Here is a 25,475-nt window from a genome sequence, read left to right as displayed (position 1 = left end):
GATCGGGTGATCGAAAATAGTAGGAAACTCGTCGATTTGAAATTCGGATAAGTCGTCGATATATTCGCGACGATTTATTCGTGGCCGTATAAGCAGTGTGCGGAACAAAGACGAGTAGTCGCGAACCCTTTTAAGTAAATCATCCCCCGCGATTGCGTACCACGACCAATAAATCGGTAAAAATAGCCGAGTTTTATTTACCAAAGGAAGAAGTGTAAAACAATGGCGATGAGCAGTTTACAAAGCGCGAAGATATCCTGTCCACTTGCCTCGATTATTATTTACACAATAATGACGCACGTGGTGGAAACGATAATAAAAATGTCTTGTCTACGTCACGGATGCTATTGCAAGCTAAGAGCTCGCGTGTGCAACTAGTGCGTGATGCTTTAAATGAAATTCTTAAGTAGTTTATCGATCGCGCTCTCGAGAAAAGCGCCTAGCGGGGATAAGTGTGTCGCGGGAAGCGTGATTTAATTTAACACGGAGGAAAGTGAAACGCCGGCAGTAAAATGTAATTTTCATCAGAACTAAAATAATGGAAAATTGGATTTTCCGATTAACCCGTATACTAATATATTTAACGCGTCCTATTTCGAAAATCGTAGATTTCAGATTACTTGAAAATCTCGGAAAATCTCGAACATATCGATTCGGTGTCCGAAAGATTCATCGATCCCATTCTCCTTTACAAGTAGCATTGCTCCGGTTCCGGATACATAAACATCCTCGATCACCTTTAGATCCCGTAACCCGATGTCTGTCTTCCTGTATGTGTGTCTCCCTGTTTAATGTTAACGGTTCACATATAATTGTTGTGCGTATTTCATACAACCCTGGAATCCCGAAGTCTTGCGACGTGTGAAATATTATATTTTTCATGTGGTATATCATGACGTAAATGAAATTGTCCAGGCAGTTCCACGAAAAAAAAAGCGCGAAAAGATTACTGGGAAAGGATAACCGCGAAAACGTTTGCGTTATTCGCCGGAAAAAAAATTGCCATTGCAGTTGACGAACCACGCGCGTCGCCTGTATCAGTGTCGAACGAAATTGACTGACCACGTGTAAAACGCGATTATCGCCCAGTAATTTCGGTCGTTTAAATTCACCACGGAGATATAAGTTCCAAAAAGTACAAATTATCATTGTCAAAACCTGATGTAACGTTTTTATCGAAAGCGACTAATTCTATTTTTCACGTCAATTCTATTTTTCGCATCACGCAATTATCTCTTCGTGATGAATCAATCTTAGTTAACGTCCATTAATATTGTCTTTGTGCCTCTCTTGTGTGTAATTTTTAAAAACATCTACAACTATTTCATAATTCAACAAAAAAAAAAAAAGTTGCAAGTAATATACGTACTAATCGGCATATAATGCTATTTTCTTTGTTTGTTCTCTGTGGCGCCCGTTGTTGTATCCACCTGAACACCTGAAAAAAAAAACAAAACCACTCACTGCAAAAAAAACCTCTCAAAAAATCTCAAAACTCTACCTCCAGGTCTTGAAGGTACTAATTAAATGCCTCCTTAGCCAAGTCAATTAAAAGCTTGTTCGAACGTTTGCATGTGGATTTTTAATTCGTCTTTATTCTCACTAACTGTATGCTGTTATCTTCTCTTTGGTTTACATTCTTTCATCCGTTCTATGCGATTTACATTTCTCTCTCAGTTACTTGTTCTCGGCTATTTTATTTTTTTCTTCTTTTCCAATTCGTACTTTTTTCTACTGATTACTTGCTGTAAAGGGAATGTGCATGCTTCCCTCGCTGCAAATCGTTGAAAGTCGCGCTCTTCTCGACGAAATAGAGTCAACGGTGTAGAAACTTCTTGATTACATCTCTGATTTAATACGACTCTGTTACCTACTCGTGTACTTACTCGTTAGTAAATAGATACTAAGGTAATTTTGTTATCTGCGGAACGTGCAATTTCTATCTTTCGCGTATGAAATATCGAATGCGAGAAAACAGCATAGCAAGTCTCTAGCGACTCGTTAAATTGAACGCGGTTCGTGTAGCCGGGGAGACAGATGCTTGCACTTCAACGAGATGCATTGTCGTCGTGCTTTTTCGATGGCTTACTCGTAACTTCGCGTTTTGCACGTGAATGTACAATTATTTCGATTAGGACGCCAATAAAAATTAAGCAGGAACGGATTCGAGCGATTCGAAAAAAAAAAAAGAAAAAAAAACTTTTCTCGTACAATTATCCGTTTCTCGCATTCAAATTTGATCTGTGTGTGTGTGTGATCGTCCGGTAGTTTCCAATTAATCAATACCAACGATTAGTCCCATCAGATAATTTCGTTTTATCTCATAACAAGCGATGCCCCTCACCTGCATGCAGAATCGTTCGCTGTTCGAATTTATATCAATATTGGCATGTTGCACGAATGTCTTTGTAGCTATAGATACGTGTGTTACGGATAGTTATAAAAATATTATACGTAGTCATAAGTACAATGTTTCGATCAGAAAATTCTTAAGGCAATTCGTTTCAACGAAAGAACCTTTCTTCGATTCGTCGATATTCGTCTCGTTCCTCTCGCTCCTTCGCTTCTCTCGAACGGAAAGTGAAGCGAAGCGAAGGAAGCGGCTCGTAATAATAACATTGTTAAGAAAAATGATATCGCGCGGGATTCTCATAAGAGACAGAATTAAATTGCCTTGGTGCCCCTCGACCCGTGCCGCGTCGCAGCATCCCGAGCCTCTGATCAACACATTAGAAAAACAATGTCGCAACAACATACGTGGGTTACGGCCGATAAAAGTGATATTAGCACGTACGGAGTTTAGCACCTTGATCGTCACGATCGAACAATGGCACGTGCACGGTTCGCGGGGCTTCGTGTATAATATCTTAATTAAAATCTATGCTAACCACAAATCCTATTGCGCACCATACCTACCAGACACTCATAAGCTAATTAGACTAGACTCTTTTCCATAGAGATTCACCTACGCTCTATCTTTACCCATCTCTCTCACTCTCTCATCTTTTACAGTTATTCTACCAACTGATTTACATATCTCCTGACATTTCCGCTCCATTCGCTTCTCGGTTCTCACCTTTCACCGTCTTCTCTCACTATCGCTTCTCTATATCGTTTTAATTTCGATATAGATACGGTATACGTGTACATGCGTTACCAATCGTACATGCAAATCTACGCCACATTGAAACTGTACTCGGCCTTATTAACCAGGGTCCAGTTTCTGATTAGTCTACAGTATAATTTCCGCCATGGGTCTCGGATACGGTACACGGTATAATTCAGACCTCATTGAATTGGATCTTACTACCGGGTTTAATACTTACAATCCTATTTGTTGATTCTATTGCATTAATTTTCTCCATACACGCAACTATAATCGCAAAGATAATCGGATAGATATTATATTAATCCGCAAACGTTTGCACGAGTAAATATCCTGCTCTGACGTTCTCGTCATAAAGTACGCTCAAACGCACGGTCAGTACATATACTCGTTAAATTTACAGTATTTCAGAAACCCTCGCACGTTTGTCGAGATACATAAACGTCAGAGAGTCCGATTACATAATACTTACCAGTAGATTAAACGTAGAATATCCGGAAAGCGCTTTATACAACATTGGCGATACATACATATTTATATGTTGTATACATATTTTCTATATATATAACTTACACTTATAAATCACATAACGCATTTCATGAAACTTGTAAATAAGAGTTAAACTTTATCGATATATTTCACTTGGCATGTAATGTCACCGCTTCTTTGCGTCACAAGACATTTCTTTTATGTCACAAGACATTTCCCTTCGGCTTTGGGTTTGTTTCAATCTCGCAAGTTTTCACACTATACTACGGCAGATGCAATATAATATCGATGTGAAGTTGCTTCCTTAGAAATGTACACACGTTTGATTGATTGATATTGAAAATCACGAGATATGTATATTTCTTATCATTTTTTGAGTAATTCTCGTCTCACCTGAGAGACATTTTCACATCGGTGTCAGTCACCTTTATTTTGACTCGTAAATAGCCACGTTTTAATCTCGATGTTGAAAAAGAATATCTGTAAATAACACTTTTCGAAAAGTTCTTCGTGTTTTCACATTCGTTTACATACGTTTCTTCATGTCTCTCGATTTATTTATTTTTTTATTTTTTTATCAATACTGTGCTTCTCTTGAATCTTCTTCTCGCTCTCTTTCTTCGTCTATCTCTTTCTCTTTTCTCTCTCTCTTCCTTTCAGTTTCTCAGTCCCAGGACTATCACTTTACTATACGATAGAGAGAGACTGGAAGGTATGAGGCATTATATTACCTTATTATCAGATGTACATTAATTCTTATCTTTTCTCAGACCATGGCAGCGACGAAGAGGAACGCTGGTCTCACATCCGCCGTACCTCGAGCGACGCTGAACGACGAGGAGCTGGTAAGGACTTGCCCTTTAGTCACTATACTTCATCGTCGTCATTTACGCGTCACCAGTTAATAAACCAAGAGAAACATGTTTGCCCTCTAAGGGGCGAATTAGTTACCACCGCGTCGTTCCGCTGATATCTAAGTACCTCCTACTCTTTACGAGTAGAAACGATTAAGCTCTCTTTCAGCGGCGTTTCTCAAGGTTGCGATAGCGTGGACGACGCGCGTGATATACCGCGACAATTAATGATACATAAATCGCAAAACGAAGCCTAATTACTTTTTTTCTTACGTGACGTGCTCCGTTTGGGAACCCTTGCGCAAATGGAATAAAGGGCGAAAGAAAAGTTTTGAAAGCGAGAGTAAAAGGATGTTTAACTTTTAGTTGCGAAACAGAGATACCGAGGCGAGAAGTAATATCTCGGAAGAAATATGGAGACAGGGGTATCGGGAAAGAATTAGATCGATACATCATTTAATTTTAAGTTTCAATACCGGTATAAGAGACCGGCACCGAAGCAGCTCAACTTAATCATTGGACTCTTTTTTTCTTTTCATACGATACGTGCTGCATTTTATCCTCATTTCCACGCTATTTTCTTTCACGTAAGTGTGATCTAGCCTATTTCTGTTCTGAATTTCCTTATTTCTACTTGCCCCTCTCCTCGCACCGTGTTACTTTGGAGCAACACGTAGCGACCTAGCGTAAAACACATTAGCTGCGGCTAGGACTGTGATACGCATCGCGTATGTACTGAAGAAATATACCGTGCATATATATGCATTAGGTGAGAAAATAGTGGTCAAACCATGCGTGTATATAGGACATCCATAGAAGAGCCTACATAGTCTACCTAAGGGTATCACGACGCAGGATACCGTATCAGAGAGAAATAGCCATGTTAGTGCTAGGAGTTTCCGATTTCTGTGACGTTGGATGTTCCTCGTATATCGAATACCTTGGGTGTCCTTTCCAGGTCACTTTGACACGCGCGCAATATTCGATAACGAGATATCGAAGCCTTTCTTGGATATATGCGACTTATTAAAAAACACCCCGAGAAATTGTACGAGTGTAACCGGTCGATGCGAATTGAAATTTAATTGTATTGCACAGTTCACTAGCTGTAGGCGTAATATTTAGGTACCCCCAGGCTTTGTTGACAACGCTAAAAAATTCCAATTGAAAAATACGCCGTCCGAGCATCTGCAGAATATCGAGGTAACGTGTCGAAAGGTAACTCAGACATTCGCACGCTTACATTTTACGTACATGTACAGTTTCACGCCGGGATGGAGATATACTGATTTTCAAAAATTCATGCACCGGGGAACATCCCGAGTTCACACGTTAGTACCATAGTGCTTAGCAGAACGACGCTTTTACCACCCTTCTTCTCTTGCTAGATAGTCTAACGAAAATATCGCTGACTCTAAAACTTGTCCACGTACAGAACTTTGCGAGAGAGAAAAAAAAATAAGAAATATTTTCGAAAAAGTTGCAAAACGAGATGGAACGTACGCGAAAATGCTAGATGTTCGATATGAAACGTGATGATCTCTTTAGGATCGAGAAGCTCGCGTACGTGTGCTCGCGAAGCTCTCCTAGGTAATCCCACCTTACAAGCATGGAAAAAAGATACCCAGAGGATAAAGAAAACCGATAGAGATGCTCTCGAAAATCTAAAGCCGAACGACGACAGTTCGTTCTGTTTTCGAGAGGCACGAGCAAGTAGGCGCCTAAAACAGTCTTTTAGCGTATTGAATTCGCTTTTATTGAAACCATATGTAGAATTTCTTTCACGAAGTCTATATCTGCATATGGTTTGCGTGCACATGATTATGTAACTAGAACCCACTTTGAAGGCACTTGGCGGTTAATAACTGAATTTATGAGGGAGTTTTAGCGAGAGATCGGATGGACAAAAACGAAATGCTAATCCTTCGATATTCTGCTTATAATTTGAAAGGCAAATTTCACATTGAAGGAAATGTACTTTAAAGATTGATAAGAGTAACGCGGGATATTTTATAAGTTGAAAGAGTTGCTTTTTAAAAAAAAAAAAAGGACGCGATAAAGTTCTCTCGTTTCTTCAATCAAAAATAGTATCGTTAATATAATTCCAGATACAATCTAATATTGTACAATTGCTCCATCGATTCGTATACGAGTAATAGAATTTTATATTACGTTAATGGAGACGCAACGGTCGCTTTACCATATATATATATATATATATATATATATATATATATATATATATATATATATATCTGTGAACGTCAGGAGAATTGGAGGATATTTATTCTCTATTCGCTACAAACAGAACATTTGCAGAGAGCGATATATCTGAAAATTTGATAAAACGACGTGAAACACATTTTATCGTTCCACATTGGAAATTTTGACGCGTCAAAAAACATTGACTTTTCCAAAAGGATTTGTAATTCACGATAATGTCCAACGAATCGTTTCAAATCCCTCAACTATCGTAATCTTTACGTGAGCGAAGTAGAAAGACGAACGTTTGCATAAATCGCTCACTCGTCTCCTCTCTGACTCGCCTTCATCACCTTTTCTTTCTTAATATAATATGATACAATGAAACACCCGCAGAAGATGCACGTGTACAAGAAAACTCTGCAAGCGATGATCTACCCTATATCATCGACCACTCCTCACAATTTCGTCACCTGGACGGCTACGTCGCCGACGTACTGCTACGAATGCGAGGGTCTTCTCTGGGGTATCGCTCGACAGGGAGTGCGATGTATGGAGTGCGGCGTCAAGTGTCACGAAAAGTGCAAGGACCTCCTAAACGCCGATTGCTTGCAGAGTGAGTAACGTCAATCTATATTTTGGTTTCCGAGCGCAATTTCCGCCTCTTGCGAAATATATAGTCAACGTAAAAGGGAATACGTAGACTTAGTCGTTTATTTCACGTCAGTTAATTGGCGGTATTGATTAAATAAATTAAATCAAATGAAAAATTAATAATTATCGTATTACGTTAATGAATTTGTCGAGAAAAAAGAAACTATAAATGTATATTTTGAAGAATCGAAAGTGTACCGAGGTCGCGTAAGTTATCCTTTTTTTTTTTCAGGCACGTAAGTAAAAACTTTCTATTTATTTATTAACGGCTGAGCAATATAGTAAAATCGATTATCCCTTCGCGGGACGACGAGAATCAAGCGAAATGGAGAAAAGTTTTACGATTCATTAAATAGAAATTAGAGCGAATAAATAAGTTTCAACATACATACATATAAATAACCATTTTCTATCTTTGCTACTAACGCGAATTAATTATTAATTTGCCCTATAAGAAGCTTCGATCTCCGTCCGTTGCTTCTTGCAGTCACAGTGTTATTTCCGTTATTTCCGTCGTCGACTGGTGTCTCGTCAATAAACGTATTATTCTCGTATTCCACAAAATCGATTCGTGGCGGAATAACCGAACGATTGTAATGTCGTCCAAATGAATTTCACGGATCGCAGACTGTCTTGCGGAAAAAAATCATTTTTACGTAGGCACGATCGCGGGACCGTTTCGCATTTTCACCCGACAAAGTTATCCGCAATGACGCGACAGATTTCACAAACCAATCCCCAATGTCCGGAAATCCGGGAAGTAATGACACTTTTAACGTGTCTCGGCCCGTCCGTCAGACTTTCAATTTGATTCCGGTGATCTTCGCGTTCACTGTAGATTCTTTTCTGTCTGGACACCATTCGCCATTCGTTATCGATTTGTGCTAGCACTCCCAGACTAATGATTCCCAGCCCCTTCCCCTCTGCTCTGACTCTGTCCCCGATAAAGTTTCTTTCCTTGATCGGACAGTCCACGGTTAATTTACAGCCTCACCGCCTCCAACTCGCCGCGCGACGGTTTGCCCCCGTAATTCCGTTCTCAATTAATTCTCCCTCGTCCTCCGCTGTCCGCTGTAATTTCGATGTACCGGGTGTTTCGCGTCACGTTCTTTCCTATCGTTCATCCTCTTCCAGGTTTCCAGCCTTTCCCCTTTCCCACTCCGCACCACAACCGTATCATCCGGTTGTACAACAGAATTTCTGGGAATAATTAAAACGGCCGATATCGATAGCTACGAAAGCAGCCTCGGTGCGCACCCGCTGTGTGAAATTTGTAACGTGATCGACATTGCGCATCGCACGCGCAAGTGTTTCGCGCTATCGAGCTATCGTTCTTGCATCTAACGTGTCCGATGTCAAACGATTACATGCCGCAATTGACGCGATAGTTGTGCAGCGCGCAAAACGCTCGTAGCCGTCCATCATGATCTGTACGCGATGCGTGATATTTTTCTATGTAATTTTACTTTGCGAAACTCAATATCGGCCGTTACACAGTGGTGTTATTAGTGTCACGTTCAGGATACTGAGGAACGAAAAATGCTGCAATTGGTGTTATTCAATCACTGCCTACTGATACGAATCATGATTTTCGCGATAGAATATTCTGCCCCGAGAAAAATCGCAACTTTTTTTTTTTTTTTGCAAACGTTTTGTCAATTGACGCATTGGAAAAACAGTGCGGCATGCGCGCCGAATCGCGTAATAAATCTTCTTTACGTGTAAAACGCGCTTCTCTTTTTCTCTACCGAAGATAAAAATGTTTTATCGACACCAGCGCGACGTCGAGAAGATTAAGAATTTATCTACGAACAAAATAATCGAATTCAAACGTTGGACCGAAAATTGTTCAATAAAATTATTTACGATAGTTAAGTTTGACGCATCTTTTAATCAATGCATTTGACTCAGCCAATTGTAACCATACGCAAAATACAAGCGAATCTCGAATATACTTATTATTTATCGTTATTCCATCCGTTTCGCACAGGGGCGGCTGAGAAGAGCTCAAAGCACGGCGCCGAGGATAAGGCGATTAGCATAATCACGGCGATGAAAGAAAGAATGAAGCAAAGAGAACGAGAGAAGCCAGAAATCTTCGAACTGATTCGGTGAGTATCCGCTTACTGCGCTCCCTTTCTTTTCCTTTCTTTTTTTTCCCCTCGCAGCAGAAGTCGATCCAACGACAACCGTACTGTCAATAATCATGACGGTTCGGTTCGAGGAGGAATATTATGGTGTTGATCAATGTACCGATCGATGCCAATGCGATTTAACGGTCTTCTGTCACCACTGCACGCTGCTTTTGAATCAGCGGCTCAGCGCGTTCGTATAAAAATTCTCGTAGGGAAAAATATTTATTGTCGCCTGTTGAGAAACATCGCAGCATACGTTTTCTTTTAAAAATGAATAAAGAACCGTTCGCAACCGCGAATTAATTAATCGCCCCAACAACCCATTTTAACCCCTCTTTCATCGACGGAGACTCGTCTCCGCTTGGCGCGAACGAACCGTAAATGTTTCGCGAATAAATCGCCACAGCCGAGCCAGATCTATTTCACGACCTCAAACATAGGAAATCGTTAACGGCCATATAAACATCGTTTGGGGGAATATCAATGTGTCACGGCACACCTCCAGGATAGCAGCATATTGTATGAATATTCGTGAGTAATGTCTTACGATAAGCGCGGTGAACGCGATTTCAGACTTTGAAGTTATATTCTTGTTATTCTGATGGTGAATTTATGTATTTATTTTACATCCCGCCGTATATTCCAGATATCGCAGATAATAGACGCGTGCTCGATAGTCTTTACGTCCAAAACTGCCAAGAAAGCATTTATAAATCATTTATAAATCATATGTGTGTACATATTCGTGTAATTTGTATATTTATTGTATAAATTGAGAGAGGGAGAAGCAAATGCTACGAGGGACGATTAAAAATTAAGTAGCGCTGCGTGTGAAACGGATTTAATACAATAATGAAATATTTGGTTACAATAATTTTGGCAATATTATCGATTTACGCGGGAAGGCAAAATCCGTTTTATTCAATAAACATGTTATTCTCATGCAATCAAATAAGCTGTCAGAATTAAATAATCTCCCAAATTAATATTGTCCGCTCAATAATCGGCATTGACATACACGTACGCGCACGACATACACACGCGGCCATTCACGGTATTATTTTAATTTAAACCCTGTATTGTACTCGTGCCGGCCGGCAAGACCGCGAAGCAAAAATCTTTTGTGCGTTATTTGAAAATTAATTGTAATCGCTGATGTTGCTAATTAAACATAAACATATTTGTTAAAATAAATTTTCCGATTCGTTTACGAAACTATAAATGAGATCGCGCGATTATTTCCAAATATCAAAATCGATCTATTTGCGGCGAATGATAAATGGATAACGCACGCGGCTTAGGCATGTCAGCATCGTCATAATAACCGTCTAATCGCATTTGCGCACCTTGCGTCAATCCGTCGCATATCTGCCATAATTAATTAAGCGTCGAGCTATTCGAGATATCTCCGCTGCCCGCGCGCTGCATTTCAATCTTATTACTGTAGTATCGACTTGTTATCTCCGTGATTATAAATATCGACGGCGCGACAGACATAGAGTACGCTTTCGTAAAAGCCATCGCGATAAAAGCCAGCGCTCGGCTAATGAAAATCAACGTTAATTAATATCGCTCGCGCGATCTGCATTCCGAGTGACCAAATAATCACGCTGGTAAACCGGGTGGTCAATACTTGTTCAATTAATCATATAATTAGCATATTATAGAAACTTTTTTAAGCATAAAATCGGAAATTACATCGGTACAATTCGTAATTAACTGTGAAATAGACTTAGGAGGCGTCATCTATCTAAATTATTTTCAATTAATTCTAAACCTTTCAAGTTAGCAAACGTAGGAATTGATCGGCGCGCGCATTAATACTTGCAGATATTTTTCTCACTTTTCCCGAGTATTAGTAATTTAGCTTTTCAGCAATTAGCACGAACGAAATTAGTGGAACAGCTGCAGCGATCGTTATTACGGTGGTAGGAAAGCACCGGGTCTGATAGCTTCCGCAAGAAATACTGCAACGCAGAATGTTGTGCCCACAATGGGTTATACGTATTACTGAAAATTAATTTAATATCCCAGGTGACAATAATTAGTCGTCAATTAAGACTGCGTGTACCCAGAGGCAATAAACTGGAATTAATCTATAATCAAATTAAACACGTAGATTAATATGGTGATGCAGTGGTGACAATAACAGGCAGGTAAAATCGTAAGGGAGAGTCGGCGAAGCTAAAACGAAATCTTCACCATCGGAAGGCCCGATCTCGTCTTATCTGAAGGATATACACTGATCGCAACATAACCTAGAGTGTAGATACGACGCTACTCGTTCGGAGCAGATACCGCGCTATCGAGCAATCAACGTTCTCGTTAATGGTTTGATCGATGACCAGTGTCTTTAATTTAAAAAATTGTTTTGTTCGATACACGTACTAACTACTTCCCTTGTCAAAACGTTCGATTAACGTTCGTTTCTCCTTTATTCGGGATGTCTGAAAAATTTAGCAAGAAACAACACCGTCTGATTGAACGGTTAACGCTACAAAGAGAATTCTCAAGCTGTCACGTAGGGATTCGCTGGTAATCTGCAACGCGTTCTGTTTCACGGAATGCTAACTGTAAAAGCGATCACCAGTTATCGCAAGATTGCAAAAGAATGGTTAAATGCAGCTGCTAGTTGAAATTACGTTTGTACCGTTGCAAACACGTTTTTCTCCCCCCCCCCTTTTTTTTTAAATTCCTACAGATTGACAATATTTCGCGAATGAAATAATCTTTCCTTGAAAACTCGCGCCGAGAGAGCTCTATTTTAAGAAAAGAAACGAGCTCAAAATTAAAGGCATATCTCGTAACGAGAAAAGCGCAGATAGGACGAGATCGTGGCCGTTGGCAGAGCTTATATGAAAGAGAGTCTCGTCGGAGTTTAGGTCAGTCTTCGGGGTCGACGAAAAGGCGCACTCGGGTCACATGATGTCGGTGGAGCAGTCGGTTTTGGACGGTACCAGCAAGTGGTCGGCGAAGATCGCTATTACAGGTTTGTGGCCAGCTCGTGCTCGCCGATTCCTAAACTGGTCTTGTGCACTCTCCGTATCCCATGCGACGAGCGCGTCGTCGATATGGTGTTCATCCCGATACATGATACATATGTCTACTGCGTATGCCTACATATTTTGATCTGTTCAGTACGAGTTACCTTTGTGCTCCACATGCCCATATATACATAATGCGTGAACGCACAAGATTACTTTGATTACTTCTTGTTATCGTTATTATTGCCATTACACCTAGATCCGATGGTAATAACTGGCTCTTGGTGGCTGCCGCGCGTGTGGCTGTGTGGCTGTGTTGTATTGATTGTGCCATAAACGTACCGATATTGAGTAACAACTACCCTCCTATGTGTAAATCCATTCTCACATTAATTCCGGAAGCTGTTCGACCATCGTGCGATAACGCGGATAACGCGGATAACGTAAAAGGGCCGCGGCATTGCCTTGAGTCGTGAGCGAATTATCTAAAATTACTAAAATTTAACTTTACTTTTAGCTTCACTCTTTCTGTTTCTTTAACTTCTCCGTAAGCCGAGGGTTTTTCATATCCAGCAACTTGGTTACATATATATATACCCTCACGATGGACAAGCTACTTCCATACCTTCCTCAGAAATACCTTGACTTACATACCTCCCGCAACTATTCCCACCCAACCAGCAGATTACTATTTATGTGTGCGCGTTATACGCTATGCTGCTATTTTACGTGTATGTGCTGACATTAATAATCTTACATTTGTCCGCTGGATGTAACAATACTGCGCGTTAGTGTACAACACCGTTTAATTACCCGATAATCCTCTTCCAATCAGTGTTTTTCTTTTTTTTTTTGCGCCCAACGGTACTTTCCTTCGCTCCAATTTCACACCAATCCCAGCTGCCGTCGTGGCAACCGCTTCAACGAGATCGTCAAAATCGAGTTTGCAGACAGTTCTCGTTTGCGCGTTCAACGCGCTATTTGCAATAGCCTCCTCTTCCAAGGGAACAAGTGGAGTTTCGTGTTCCACCGGCGAAATGAAATCTCTCCCAGTCGGCTCGGGCAAATTCCTTCAGAAACAACATCTCAATTACCATCGTTCGGTGAAGTATTTCCAGAAATCCTTGAAATGCATCTCGGACCGTCCGTTATTTCTCATTAATGAAAACCACCAGGTCGCGGCTTCTGATTCAAATCTGCATTCGTGCGTTTATGCATCGACGTGAAGATATATATATAATATCTGTATCTTGGTGCTAAAAAAAGGGTCAATGTCCAAAATTGCCAAATTCGAGTTTGCCCCTTTTTACAATAATAGTGGCTTATTTGGAGTTCATTAATGTATATAACTCGAATTTGACAATTTTAGACATTGGCTCTTTTAGCACCAAGGTACAGATACATAGGTTTCCACAGTGAATGTATATACTTATATGTACGTACTTCTCACGATCGTACCGATCAGACATCACGCGATGTTCCTCTGCTCCAAGAGAATTCAATCGAAAGTCCATTAAGGTCACGTGGCAACTTGTTGTGGCGGCAAGTATGTGCCTCAGCCATTGTCTAAGGTAAATCCGACCTGGCTATAGCCGTCGAGCTTCCATGAACGCGAGTCCCTGACCGATAGGCCAATACCACAGCGACGTCTATCGAAAGCAATCTACCGACCACCTGTAATCTTCGGTATATCGAGGGCATGTTCTCTTTCCCGCTGCGTTTTGCTGCGAGATGAGAGTCGAGCGTCACAGGGGCATCGATCATCGTTCCTATCGAACGCGTCAGTTTAATTCCTCCTTCAAAACCTGTAGCAGAAATAGTCTCGCGTGTCGAAGATAAGGAAAATGAATTCGTCTTGATAGATTGTTGAATTAGCTCGATGGTTTGCGTTTAACGCGCTTTATTACGAAGACAGATATTGAAAGATATTGGGTTAATGTATCTATTCTTTTTCACTTCTCGCGCGTACGTTTTTCTCTTCTCATTTATAATGAGAAATAAATTATAATTATAAATTACAGACGATAAAGTTCGTCAAACATTCCAGAAGAATACGACAATATGTCGCGTAAAAGAGATACATTTTGTTCGAAAGTAGCTTTATAAAGTTATGCCCCTATTGCAGAAACATTCAAGTTAGCTGCGTCATTTATTCACTACTCGTAAACGGACCAGAACCACACTGGCACGTGTCGCGAGTATCGATTCCCTCCCATAGGATAATTTCCGCGAGATGTGCCGCTCTAGTAACGTACAAAAGAAATTGTTTTAAGAAAAAATACTCTAGCTGAAATATTTCACGTGTTCAGTCTGCCTTCTTTGTGGCTCTTGTCGCCGTCTTCATTTCTCGCGATGACACGTTTCCATTGTGGTTCTGGATCACAGGAAAAAAAATGAAACTTTCTTTCCGAGTCATTGTCTCCTAAATGTCAGCAGGGACGATAGAAATGAAAATACATACAGCCCTCACAGCATACTTAATGTATCTTACCGGAGAATAATTCACTGGCATTGATCGATGTCCGTGATTTAAAATTTCGGTTCATCATTCTTTCTTCCTTTTAGCAAAACGTTCCATCTAAAAGAAATCAAGTTGCCTCGAGCTTTTCTCAATTACTTCTAACGCGACTACAAACCTACACACCCCAATTTTCGTAATTTCTTTTAGAAATTCTTAACTCGATGTAGACACCCCAAATCGATCACGCACATAACGGATATCTGTAATTATTTCTCGATAAAAGGAAGAAAAAATTGGATTTTTCTGTGGTAACCGACGGGTAGAAATTTGATCGAGTAACCGATCGCTCCGTTCTAGAGCTGTTGATGTCGTTGATCGTCTTTGCGACACGGTTATTACCATAACTGAGAGATCAATGGAAGATTCGTGTTGGCGGTGGGCCATGCACAAGTCGCGCAACAAGTTTTCTTATTCCAGGCTGATAGACGCGCTTTTGCGGAACAACTTCCTGCGTAAAACAGCGCTAATTCTACAACAGCGGGAGATTAACAGGTGGCACGGCAATGCACTCGTTACCGTATCCGCGCAACGCGTGTGTGATCGATTAGTCTTTCTTGTGCATACTTGTAATGGAACTTGGATAGAAGTTGGTACGGCATTCCATTGTAACGTAACGCGTCGCGATCCACGTGACTCTCGTTCTCTCTTCGGCTTCACCCCATCTATTATTCTTCCACACCGAAGCGTCAATCCCCTCGTTCCTTTTTCATGTAAATAAAATCAATCACCGTGCTTTCCGGTCAAGCTATAATTCGAGATTCGAGTAGTTTTGCCTACTCCATTGGCATCCACCATCCATATTCATCCATCAAATTCCGTATGTAGGACTCGCGCAAAATTTGCAAAGCGCGTACAGAGGATCGATGGGAAGAAGACTCTCTGATCAGCCGGATCAAAGTTAATCCATCCTGCATTGAGGCGTGAATCCAAAACACACGTCTCGCTTTGCTTTCACACGAGACAACACACGTACATGTAAAGACGTCGAGCTTACACGTAAGCTAATCCCGAAAAAATACCCTAGTATTCTGGCTGCGCGAATGTATTCCTGCTAGCCTAGCCTAGCTGAGCTGCTGAATATATGCTGCGGTCGCTGCTGCTGGATGATGGATGATTACGGACGATTTTCCGCCCTCGCGTCCTTCGGTGGCCTCTATAAACGTACACACTTTCCGGACGTCTCGAAGATGCCGCCTCGAGAGGATTCTCCTTCCGGAGGAATCTCTAAAGAGCGTGAAATGTGACGATGGGAGGAGAGAAGGGTAGTACGAGAGGTTGTCGAAGGACGATCCGATGACAACATTGTCTTCTTTTCAGCACGACGTTTTCAGTCGACCCGGATACGCACATAGACAGCCTCGAGCAGGCCGAACAGATCGTCCTTGAGGGTACCAGCAAGTGGTCCTGCAAGATCGCCATCACAGGTGACATAATACTGGATACCTTTAGTTTTAACGACTCCTTCACCACAATCTCGATAACTAGCCGCCACCAATTCTGTAACCACATTCTGTACTATATACACACACACGCTTGAGATACACGACTACACGAAAACTTTTTCGAAACTCTCTGCGTACCACTACTACAAAAACTCACCAATCTACTTTTCGACGTAAAAACAATTTCCACCTTCTCTCACCGAACGTCACGAGAGCAAAGTTTACGAAATCACTGCGATATACCGAACGCGTCACGGCCGCGCGTAATTTCTGTCGCTTACAGATTCTCCGATGAGTTTGGAATTTGCGCGGTGAAGCAGACAGGCTACGAATTCATCCGACAATCCGCAATCAAGAGCAGAAGCTGCTTATTATGCAACCTGCGCGCGAGCGCAGCTTCGATCAGCACAGTCTCACGTACAAATCTCGATTTTTCAATCGCTGTCCCGCGCGCGCGCGCACGGTTCTCTTGATTCAAAGCAAACGCGAAAAGATCTATATCACAATGCAGCATCGAGCTGATAAGCAACGGCGCGCGATATATGAGGTACACTTTGCGTTGTGCCGCGTACTCCGCAGTCGAGTTCTCGCATTCCAATTGCACCGCCGGGGCATGCACGTCGTGCGATCGATGCACTTGGTCCGACACGAAGTCAAACCCCGAGGATCGATCGAGCGGCGCGTACCTGAATCTCCGACGTTACTGTTCATTCTTGCGTGAAGTTCCGAAATATATTAAAGTTGGGGCAATATATATTGCTATTCCGGTCTCGCATTCCTGTTTTTACAATAAAAACTGAAGCAATTTGTAAAGTTCCGCTGGTCGGTCGACTGAAAGGAGCGTTATGACCCCGTCGTCGTTTCAACGAAGGGATTTCGACGTACTTTAGATCACGCGAGTTGGCCTCGAACGCTCGCGGAGTAACGTGTCGAATCGATGAATATAATTGTCGGTGAATTATGCCACTTGTGCGCCATCCATTTCCGCGAATAGCCAAAATCCTCTCGACGACGAAAGCTGCTTCTCGTTCGCAGCAGCGACTTGTATTTCCCTCGATTTTTGTCAATTCGCCGGTGCTGCTACAATAAATACGAAATGCCGATGAAAATGATAAGCGTCCGAGGCGTACTTTACACGGCATTACAAGTATCGTATGTCATAGAAAATTACGGTTCGCCGATCGAAATTGCAATTGTAATGCCGCTGCTGCGAACGACGTGGCGGACGGGAGCGGAGCGGTGCAAGCTGCATACGTATGCGCTCCACCTCGCGAAGATCGATAGTTCAACGTACAGACAAACGTAATAGCTGTGCTCAGCCTCCGCAGCTCATTCACGTCGCCCGTATGAATAGATATATTTCTTATCTGCTTGGAAATTGCAAGTGACAGAGTACAACTAAACGAATATAATCCCGTTAATCGCGTTACACGCTGCGGAGTTCTCGACATCAATATCATATCGCTTTTGTATATCGCGAGAAAATTCTGTCAATTCGATTCTCGGCACGTCTCCTTAATATTTTCAAGTATGCAAAATGTAATGTAACAGAAAGGGAGAGAGAAAAAGCGTGCTAACATATCCCCGATGATCAATGCGAATTGCGGCCAATAATGAGAAACAGTCGAAATGCAATCGGGGACGTCACGTTCGTCGTCGGTGAGATGCGCCGGGAATGCGCTGAAAATGCGAGGAGCTAAAAAGAATTCGTCGAAGAAAAATCCAATGGGATTCGATTTGCTTTCTTTCGTCGCTCCTAGGGCCACCCCCCGCCGATAGTGAAATCCGCAAATGGAATAGCCTGCCTGTCTGCCTGGAGGTGCGCCTGCAGCAACGTTCCCACTCCGGGGATTTGCGCACCCAGGTGAAGAGAATCTTACACGCGGAGAAATTTCCCTGGCAGAGTCTCGGTCGTCTTAAACAACCGAAGCTCCCAAAGGAGACCTTAACGTTTCGCTCGAGCGCGCCCAGAAGCGTTTCATATCTCCTATCACTCGTATATCTAACACTTTGGTAATAATATTGTAACAAGCCGCTACGTACCTCGTCTATCCTAATCGAAGCTTGACCGAAAAGCTGCAGATTGCTAATGGAGAGCGCGGATGAATTTTAAATGATGCGAAATCTAACATAAATCGCACTTTACGCACTTAACGTAATGCAAGTGACGATGGAAGGACACTAAGAGGTACTCAATTATTTACGATCACCTGGAAAGATAAAGGAGCTTGAACGGTATTTGCGCGACGGAAACGTGTTCCGGTGGGGAAAAGTCGATAAGGGAGCAGCAACGGCGAGCTGCAAAGAAACTTTTTTGCCTTTCAAAAGCTGCCCACGTATCCAGCGGTGCTTTCCTGGTCCGCCACTATACTGACGGCGGAAGTAGCGAAAGAAAAAGCGGCGGTATGAAAAAGGAAGGGTTACGGTTATCCTGTTGAAAACGAGAGATAAGTAAATAGGACGCGGTTATAAAAAAAAAAAGAAAAATGAAATAGAGAGAAGAATAAAATCGGCGGAATGGTCTGTTTTAGACAGCGCGTCTCCTCTCTTTTCCAAGTTTTTTTTTACTTCTCGTCACGAGCGTTTCTTTCTCCTCGCACATTTATACACTCTCGACCGGAAAACCGAGATAATAAAAAAAAGAATGGAAGAAAATTGAGACGATTTCTGGATGAAGTTACTTCGCTAAGAAATTGTTGACCGCGATTGTCAACCACGTGCCAGCTGGTTGATTCGTCGGCTGACCGATTTCCGCTATATTTGTGACTTTTGTCCTGGTAAAATGTTACATTGAAAGAAAAGAAGCAACGCGATTTGCACAGCGCAAAACGTGCATACCAATTTTTGTACAAGAATTCAAGCGCTAATCTTAATTATTGATGGTAAATAAGAATCAAAAATTTTCTCTGCGAAAAACGAAACAAGCTCGAGCTTAAAAATTTTTTTTTTTATTGCGTAACGAAACCACATATTTTAATCCTTCAATTTTCTCCATATATGCTTAATTCTAAGAGTAATCTGATTTTGATCGTGCGCCCTCAGCGGATTAACCGGCACGAGATAAAGGAGGAGATTCAAGGAAATAAGGGGCTAAAACGGGAGTGCGAATTGGCGAGAGGGGTGGAACGGAGGTGGTAACAGTCGGCGCCGCCGCTTCCTCTTCCGCCCCAGTAATCAAATCTCTTGACTCACTGGGCGCAAATTAAAATGACTACGATCTGACGAGATACCGCTGCAGATTGCGCCCGAGGGTGCAAAGCAAAGGGAAACGCGAAAGAGAGGCGCGTGCGCGAGAAAGAGAGAAAGAATCGTATTATTCCCTTTGCGGGATAATAAAAAGAAACGAAACGGCATGTCTCTCGCGACACAACCGCGCACAACCGCCGCAGTACGCATCGCTGCAGTACGATCAATTAAAAATGAATGCAGCTCTCGCGAGTCGGTGCAAGCCCGACGCGTTAAATTAGCGTACGAGTGTGTTCGATCGCGAGATTGGATCGGTGCACGGAGTACGCGGCTTAACACGTACAATCAATATGCGTTGATAACGATCAATCTCGTAACGCACACGCAAACGACAAATTATACGTTCGATGATAATTGCGATATTTATGTCGCATCGCGGTCGATCGTTGCATATACGATACGACGTTCCCTTTTTCGAAATCAGATGCAAACGCGATGCGTCAACGAAGCTCACGTGCATGGCGTATACAGGGTGGGGGAAAAGTAGCGGAACAGCAAAATATCTCGAAAACTGAGCATTTTAGAAAAAAGTGTTTCAGATAAGAGTTGTAGGGTTTCAAAAGATCTATTTAATAATATTATCAGTTTGACCTTGTATGGCGTCGCCAAGGTCTGATCAAAATCACATTGACTTTTTTAAATGGAATACCCTATTTTTTATTCCAGAATCTAGTAGCTGGTGTAAAGATCTTTCCAAAACCCTACAAGAAAGTTTATTTTCGTTGAGTACTTTCCGAATTGTGAGGCTTGAAAGCTACAGTGTACTGTAACTTTCAAGCGTCACAACTCGGAAAGTACTTAATGAAAAATAACTTCTGATTGAAATTTATAGGGTTACAATGGTATCACACAATCTACACATAACACTGAAAACACCCATTTTTCCATCCCTGGGGGGCAAGGGAAGGAGAGGGGAGAAAAAATCTCCGGGGTCGTGTGAGGGTTTGTTTGAAAGGGTTTTTCACATCTTTTTCACGTCCTCGTCGTGGATCCTACGCTATTGCAAAATCTCAATGTTTAAATGATCGTAACTCTACGAAAAAAGTTGTAGAAACCTCGGCGACATCGCGTTGTTCTCGTCTCAAAAGATATTTTGCTGTTCCGGTACTTTTCCCCCACCCTGGATATTTCGGATGTTTTTGGTATTTAGAAATTCGCGCGAAATGTCGAGCCCTGTTATAACAGAGGCCACGTAGAGCGCGACGTGATGAATGTAAAACATGCGTGATGCATTCATCCCCTTCACACACGTGTGCATATGTGTTTCGTTTAACAGCGAGGACTTTTCGACGTTGGACAGATCTGCTTTGTCGTAATGGATTTATGCACGCGCTCAATTTCAATCGCGCGTGCATTCTCTGCCGCGCGCTGTGCGCGTTCAAACACCTCTTCCCGATCTCAAGTGCATCTCGCCCATAAAGATCGAATAAAATACATAAATCGGTACTACAAATCCTCCAATTTGATTCTTGATCATTGTGGCGATATTGACGATAATATTCTTTCGTCGAATTAATTGTCAAGTATTAACAAAGTGCACTGCAGCGCTCATTTATATCCGGATGAAAAGTGCAGACGTTGTTCGATGCGCAAATTAATACACACCCACACGCACACACATGCACAACACACAGTGCGCTTGTACGCGCACCGAGACTCTTGACATCTCTCTCTCTCTCTCACCAAGTGGATTGTGGCGATGACTTTGATGATTAATGAGATTAGGTATGAAATCGACATTCATCGAGGGCAGGAAGCATCGACGATCGTCCCTCACTGCAATCGGCGGTGCGAATCAAAAAAGAGTTAGTAGCATGGGCATGTGTGTCTGTCCGTCAATCCAACCGAAGCACGTTATGATATATAATACCACACACATCACGCAAACATATATTTATATGTTAAATATTCCTTTTGTGTCGTAACATATATATCCCTCTATATGTGTGTGTGTGTGTACGTATACGTATGTATTCCCATATACGTACGTTATTATATATATATGTACATAATCCAAGCCGAGCTTCTGCACGCTTTTATGATGGCTGTCTACAATGGATATCAAGTGTCCAAATCGGATGGATGTTGAGCCTTTGCATGCATCTTCTCACACACGACGTATATATTATCATGTGTAACCGTAATGAGGAGACGGATGAAAAGAGAATATTCCACGTTATTATGCGGATAAATGCCAATTTGAAAAATTTACTTGTCTACGATTCATTAATTTGCTATTCGTTTTTTTCTTTGTACAGTTTTTCCATTTTAAAAAACTAAAATACAAGTCCTTCGCGTCCTCGGGGGAATAAAGTCGATTGTTTTAAATCTGAAGAGTTTTGCAAAAAGCACAGAGCAATTTAATAATGGAGAAGATGGGGAAGCTTTACCTCTTGCCAATTCCTCGAATATTTCGAGATAAAAGCCCTGCGGGACTTCCTGTACTCGTTTCCGAACTATCTATTTTTAATTAAATTTTAAAGCGGAGTCATATTTATTCATTCGGTCGACGCGTACGTATACGAATAGATGAATATAAAACGATCGTATAAAAAATCTTTCCAAATAGTTTGACGTCTTTTAATCGTAAGGAGCCGAAAGTTGACGTTGACGAAAGATCGAGGCGATTCGTAGATCCGTGTATCGTGATCACCTTCCAAAAAACAAAGAAGGACGATCTTATATTATCTCCGTAAAAATCGGTGATTAAATGCAAATTAACAAAGTATAATTTTTACATTACGTTACTTTTCCCTGTCAATCACTCTCGAAGTAGAGTAGTTTGTCCACCGTCTATAAACCGTCGCGGTTAATATCTGTCGCGGGTAATAAACTCGTGAAACACCGTCGAGGCGTAAATAGTCCGTCGAGCTAACGCCAACGGAGGATATGTATAAAACAAATGCATACGTCGCCAGAAATCAGAATCGGGACGGGACAGTAAAGTTTTATCGCTTCGGGGGTTGCCGATCGCGCTGCACTCCAGTTTCGAAAGTCGTAACCAGTCGCGTTTGTGACTCATCGTCTGGCAACCCCGTCCGTTGGCTCGAATCGAAACGACGATCTACCGAATAACGATAAGACCAGACCGGCTGAATAGATTGTAATCCCGGTTGGTTTATCGCGATAAGACGGTGTTATATAAGTGCGCGTCGCGTCGGCATTATCCCGCGTAGAGTCGCGAACTCGAGATCCAACCCGACGACGCTTTTGTCACCCCCTGCTTTACTCGTGCGATTGCACGAGAAAGAAATATAACAAAAATACGCGAAAAGTTTCAACGTATGTAACGTCGTTTCGTCGCGATGCATTTGTATGATTAAAAACGGATTACGGGCTCACGGGACATTTTTTTCGCCAGAGCACGACGCGAGCATATGTTCCGACGGATATCCGGTCCCGTTAGCTCTATTAGATTAACCCTCGCAGGCGCGATCTTGGATACTGGCCAGCTGGCAAACTCTAGTAATGTTTTCATTCGACGATATTGTTCCGTGGTAATCGAATTATGTACACCGCAAGGTTAGATATTTACGTTCTCCGGAATTAAATCTTTCGCGTTCAATTCACTCCGTCACGCGAGATCCAGGCATTTCTAGCCTAGACGGACAGAGTCTCCTAATTGTATTCTTCTCCCGCCCTTAGTGATCAGCGCACAGGGATTAATCGCCAAAGATAAGAGCGGCACATCTGACCCTTACGTGACAGTCCAAGTTGGCAAAGTGAAGAAGCGCACGAGGACCATGCCGCGAGAACTGAATCCCGTATGGCACGAGAAGTTCTACTTGTAAGTAATTTCGAAAAGTTTCGCACTCTAAGCCAGCGGAGAATGCGTAATTCTCTCCGTTCTCAATCTTGCTGACTGTGAACTCTCCGCCGTTTCCACGAACGATGACGTCAATTGTATTTGCTCGCGCGTGTTTACATTTATATATTTACGTGTTTACTTATCCGTTGTTGATGTACGTTAGTGTTGCGCGTTTACTTAATAATGCGCGTGTAAATTATTGATCGTCTAAAATTGGCGAAAAAAATTCAATTTGTTCTGAAGAAGAGTTCAATCAAAAAAGAGCGCAAGTAAAAAGCGGAAATCTCTGCTCGCAGCGAGTGCCACAATTCGTCCGATCGGATAAAAGTTCGAGTATGGGACGAGGACAACGATCTGAAGTCGAAGCTGAGGCAAAAACTGACGAGGGAGAGCGACGACTTTCTTGGGCAGACCATTATTGAGGTCCGAACACTCAGCGGCGAGATGGACGTCTGGTACAACCTGGAGAAGAGGACGGACAAGAGCGCAGTGTCGGGCGCCATTAGGCTGCACATTAGCGTCGAGATCAAGGGCGAGGAAAAGGTGGCACCGTACCACGTGCAATACACCTGTCTGCACGAGAACCTCTTCCACAGCCTGTGCGAGGAGAACGGCGGCATGGTGACTCTGCCTCAGGCGAAGGGCGACGATGCCTGGAAGGTCTACTTCGATCCTCCCGGCGAGGAGCTCGTCGACGAATTCGCCATGCGTTACGGCATCGAGAGCATCTACCAGGCGATGACGTGAGTGTGTCGTCGGCAAACGTATTCGCGATTGGCCCTATTAATCTTTTCGCTATCAAAATCTACCGTTATCGTAAAACAATATTTATCGTCCTTATTAAAATTGACATCGGATTTCAAAATTCGAGTCACGCGTTGCGTATATATTGAGATTAAAATAAGACGTCGTAACTGTTCCGAAACAATAAAAAGAATGAAGACAAATGGCTTTTCGATACGATCGTGATTTCGTATTTTTCACAGGCACTTCCACTGCCTCTCAACCAAGTACCTGTGTCCAGGCGTGCCGGCCGTTATGTCGACCCTCCTGGCAAACATAAACGCATACTACGCTCACACGACCGCTAGTCCGGCCGTGTCGGCCAGTGATAGATTCGCCGCCAGTAACTTCGGGGTAAGTGCCGGATGTGGAAGATTGCGCCGTGGTATCTCTACCGCGCGTAGAAGAGTGAGGGATGGCGAATGCTGGAACCCGGCGGCGAGAGAAGCGAGAAATACTCGTGCAATTTCCTGGCAACCAGCGCTATCCGTTATTCCGAGCTACTTCTCATATCCTAGATAGTCGCGCGTTGACTTGCGCAAGGACACGCTTTTCGCCCGACCCTTTATCAATTCCTTACCAGGTCACCAGAAATAAAGGGATCAGTTGACGCGAATATATATACATATATAATATAATGCTGGTTAAATAATTACTTTGCAAACTTTCGAGAGGGATTAAGCAAAGTCTCCGTCGGCGTCCAAGCGACTTTGAATAAAGCCTGAATCTTGGCGAATCGGTCATTTAAACAGATTAAAATAGATTTCTTCCAGAAATCCAGTAACTTGACTTTTCGCTACTTGACTTAACAATAAAGTCAAAGTGAGAAATGTTTGCATTTGAAATACCCACCGAGTCACGAATCTGTGCCTCCATTAAAGAGTGGCAAGGTCGTGCCGCGTTTATGATTGCATTCTTTATTATCCCTTTCTTAACGTGCAACCCTTTTTTTGAAGAGAATAAGAAAAAAATAGCTCAAAAATCGTATGCACGCTACTTAATTAAGATTTTAATTAAGATTCTCTTCGTGCTCTTTTTCCACCGTCTGTAGTTTAACTGACTGGCAGGACAAGGCCGGGCGAATGGATTTTCCTGCGGTACGGGGAATATGGAAATTCTCTTCGCATACTTCTATGCGAATCGACGTTCTCTCAGCCGCCATAAAACAACGAACGATGTGTGAATCGAAATTTTGCGCGAAATTTAAATTCGTAAATCTCTTAATTCCGGCAGAGAACCGGTGTATATGAG

The 25,475-nt window shown here is 42.3% G+C and overlaps 1 protein-coding gene across 10 annotated transcripts in view; it reads left to right on the top strand.

Moving 5' to 3' along the window:
• LOC105194478 overlaps nt 1-25,475 on the top strand; it is a 94,006-nt gene that overhangs the window by 54,880 nt on the left and 13,651 nt on the right. For 6 of the 10 annotated variants that reach the window (XM_039457019.1, XM_039457021.1, XM_039457020.1 and 3 more), the window contains 8 exons: nt 1,508-1,516; nt 4,366-4,440; nt 7,048-7,267; nt 9,296-9,416; nt 12,323-12,429; nt 23,279-23,420; nt 23,738-24,184; nt 24,428-24,578. In XM_039457019.1, the coding sequence (XP_039312953.1) occupies nt 1,508-1,516; nt 4,366-4,440; nt 7,048-7,267; nt 9,296-9,416; nt 12,323-12,429; nt 23,279-23,420; nt 23,738-24,184; nt 24,428-24,578 (1,272 nt within the window). Of the gene's footprint in view, nt 1-1,507; nt 1,517-4,365; nt 4,441-7,047; nt 7,268-9,295; nt 9,417-12,322; nt 12,430-16,262; nt 16,370-23,278; nt 23,421-23,737; nt 24,185-24,427; nt 24,579-25,475 lie in introns of all 10 variants that reach the window. The other 4 variants (XM_039457023.1, XM_039457018.1, XM_039457016.1 and 1 more) reach the window with 3 other exon arrangements.

Source organism: Solenopsis invicta, chromosome 14, assembly GCF_016802725.1.
Source record: "Solenopsis invicta isolate M01_SB chromosome 14, UNIL_Sinv_3.0, whole genome shotgun sequence".
Classification (NCBI taxonomy): Eukaryota; Metazoa; Arthropoda; class Insecta; order Hymenoptera; family Formicidae; genus Solenopsis; species Solenopsis invicta.
Note: the sequence above shows the minus strand (reverse complement) of the source record. Positions and strands in the feature narration are given on the sequence as shown.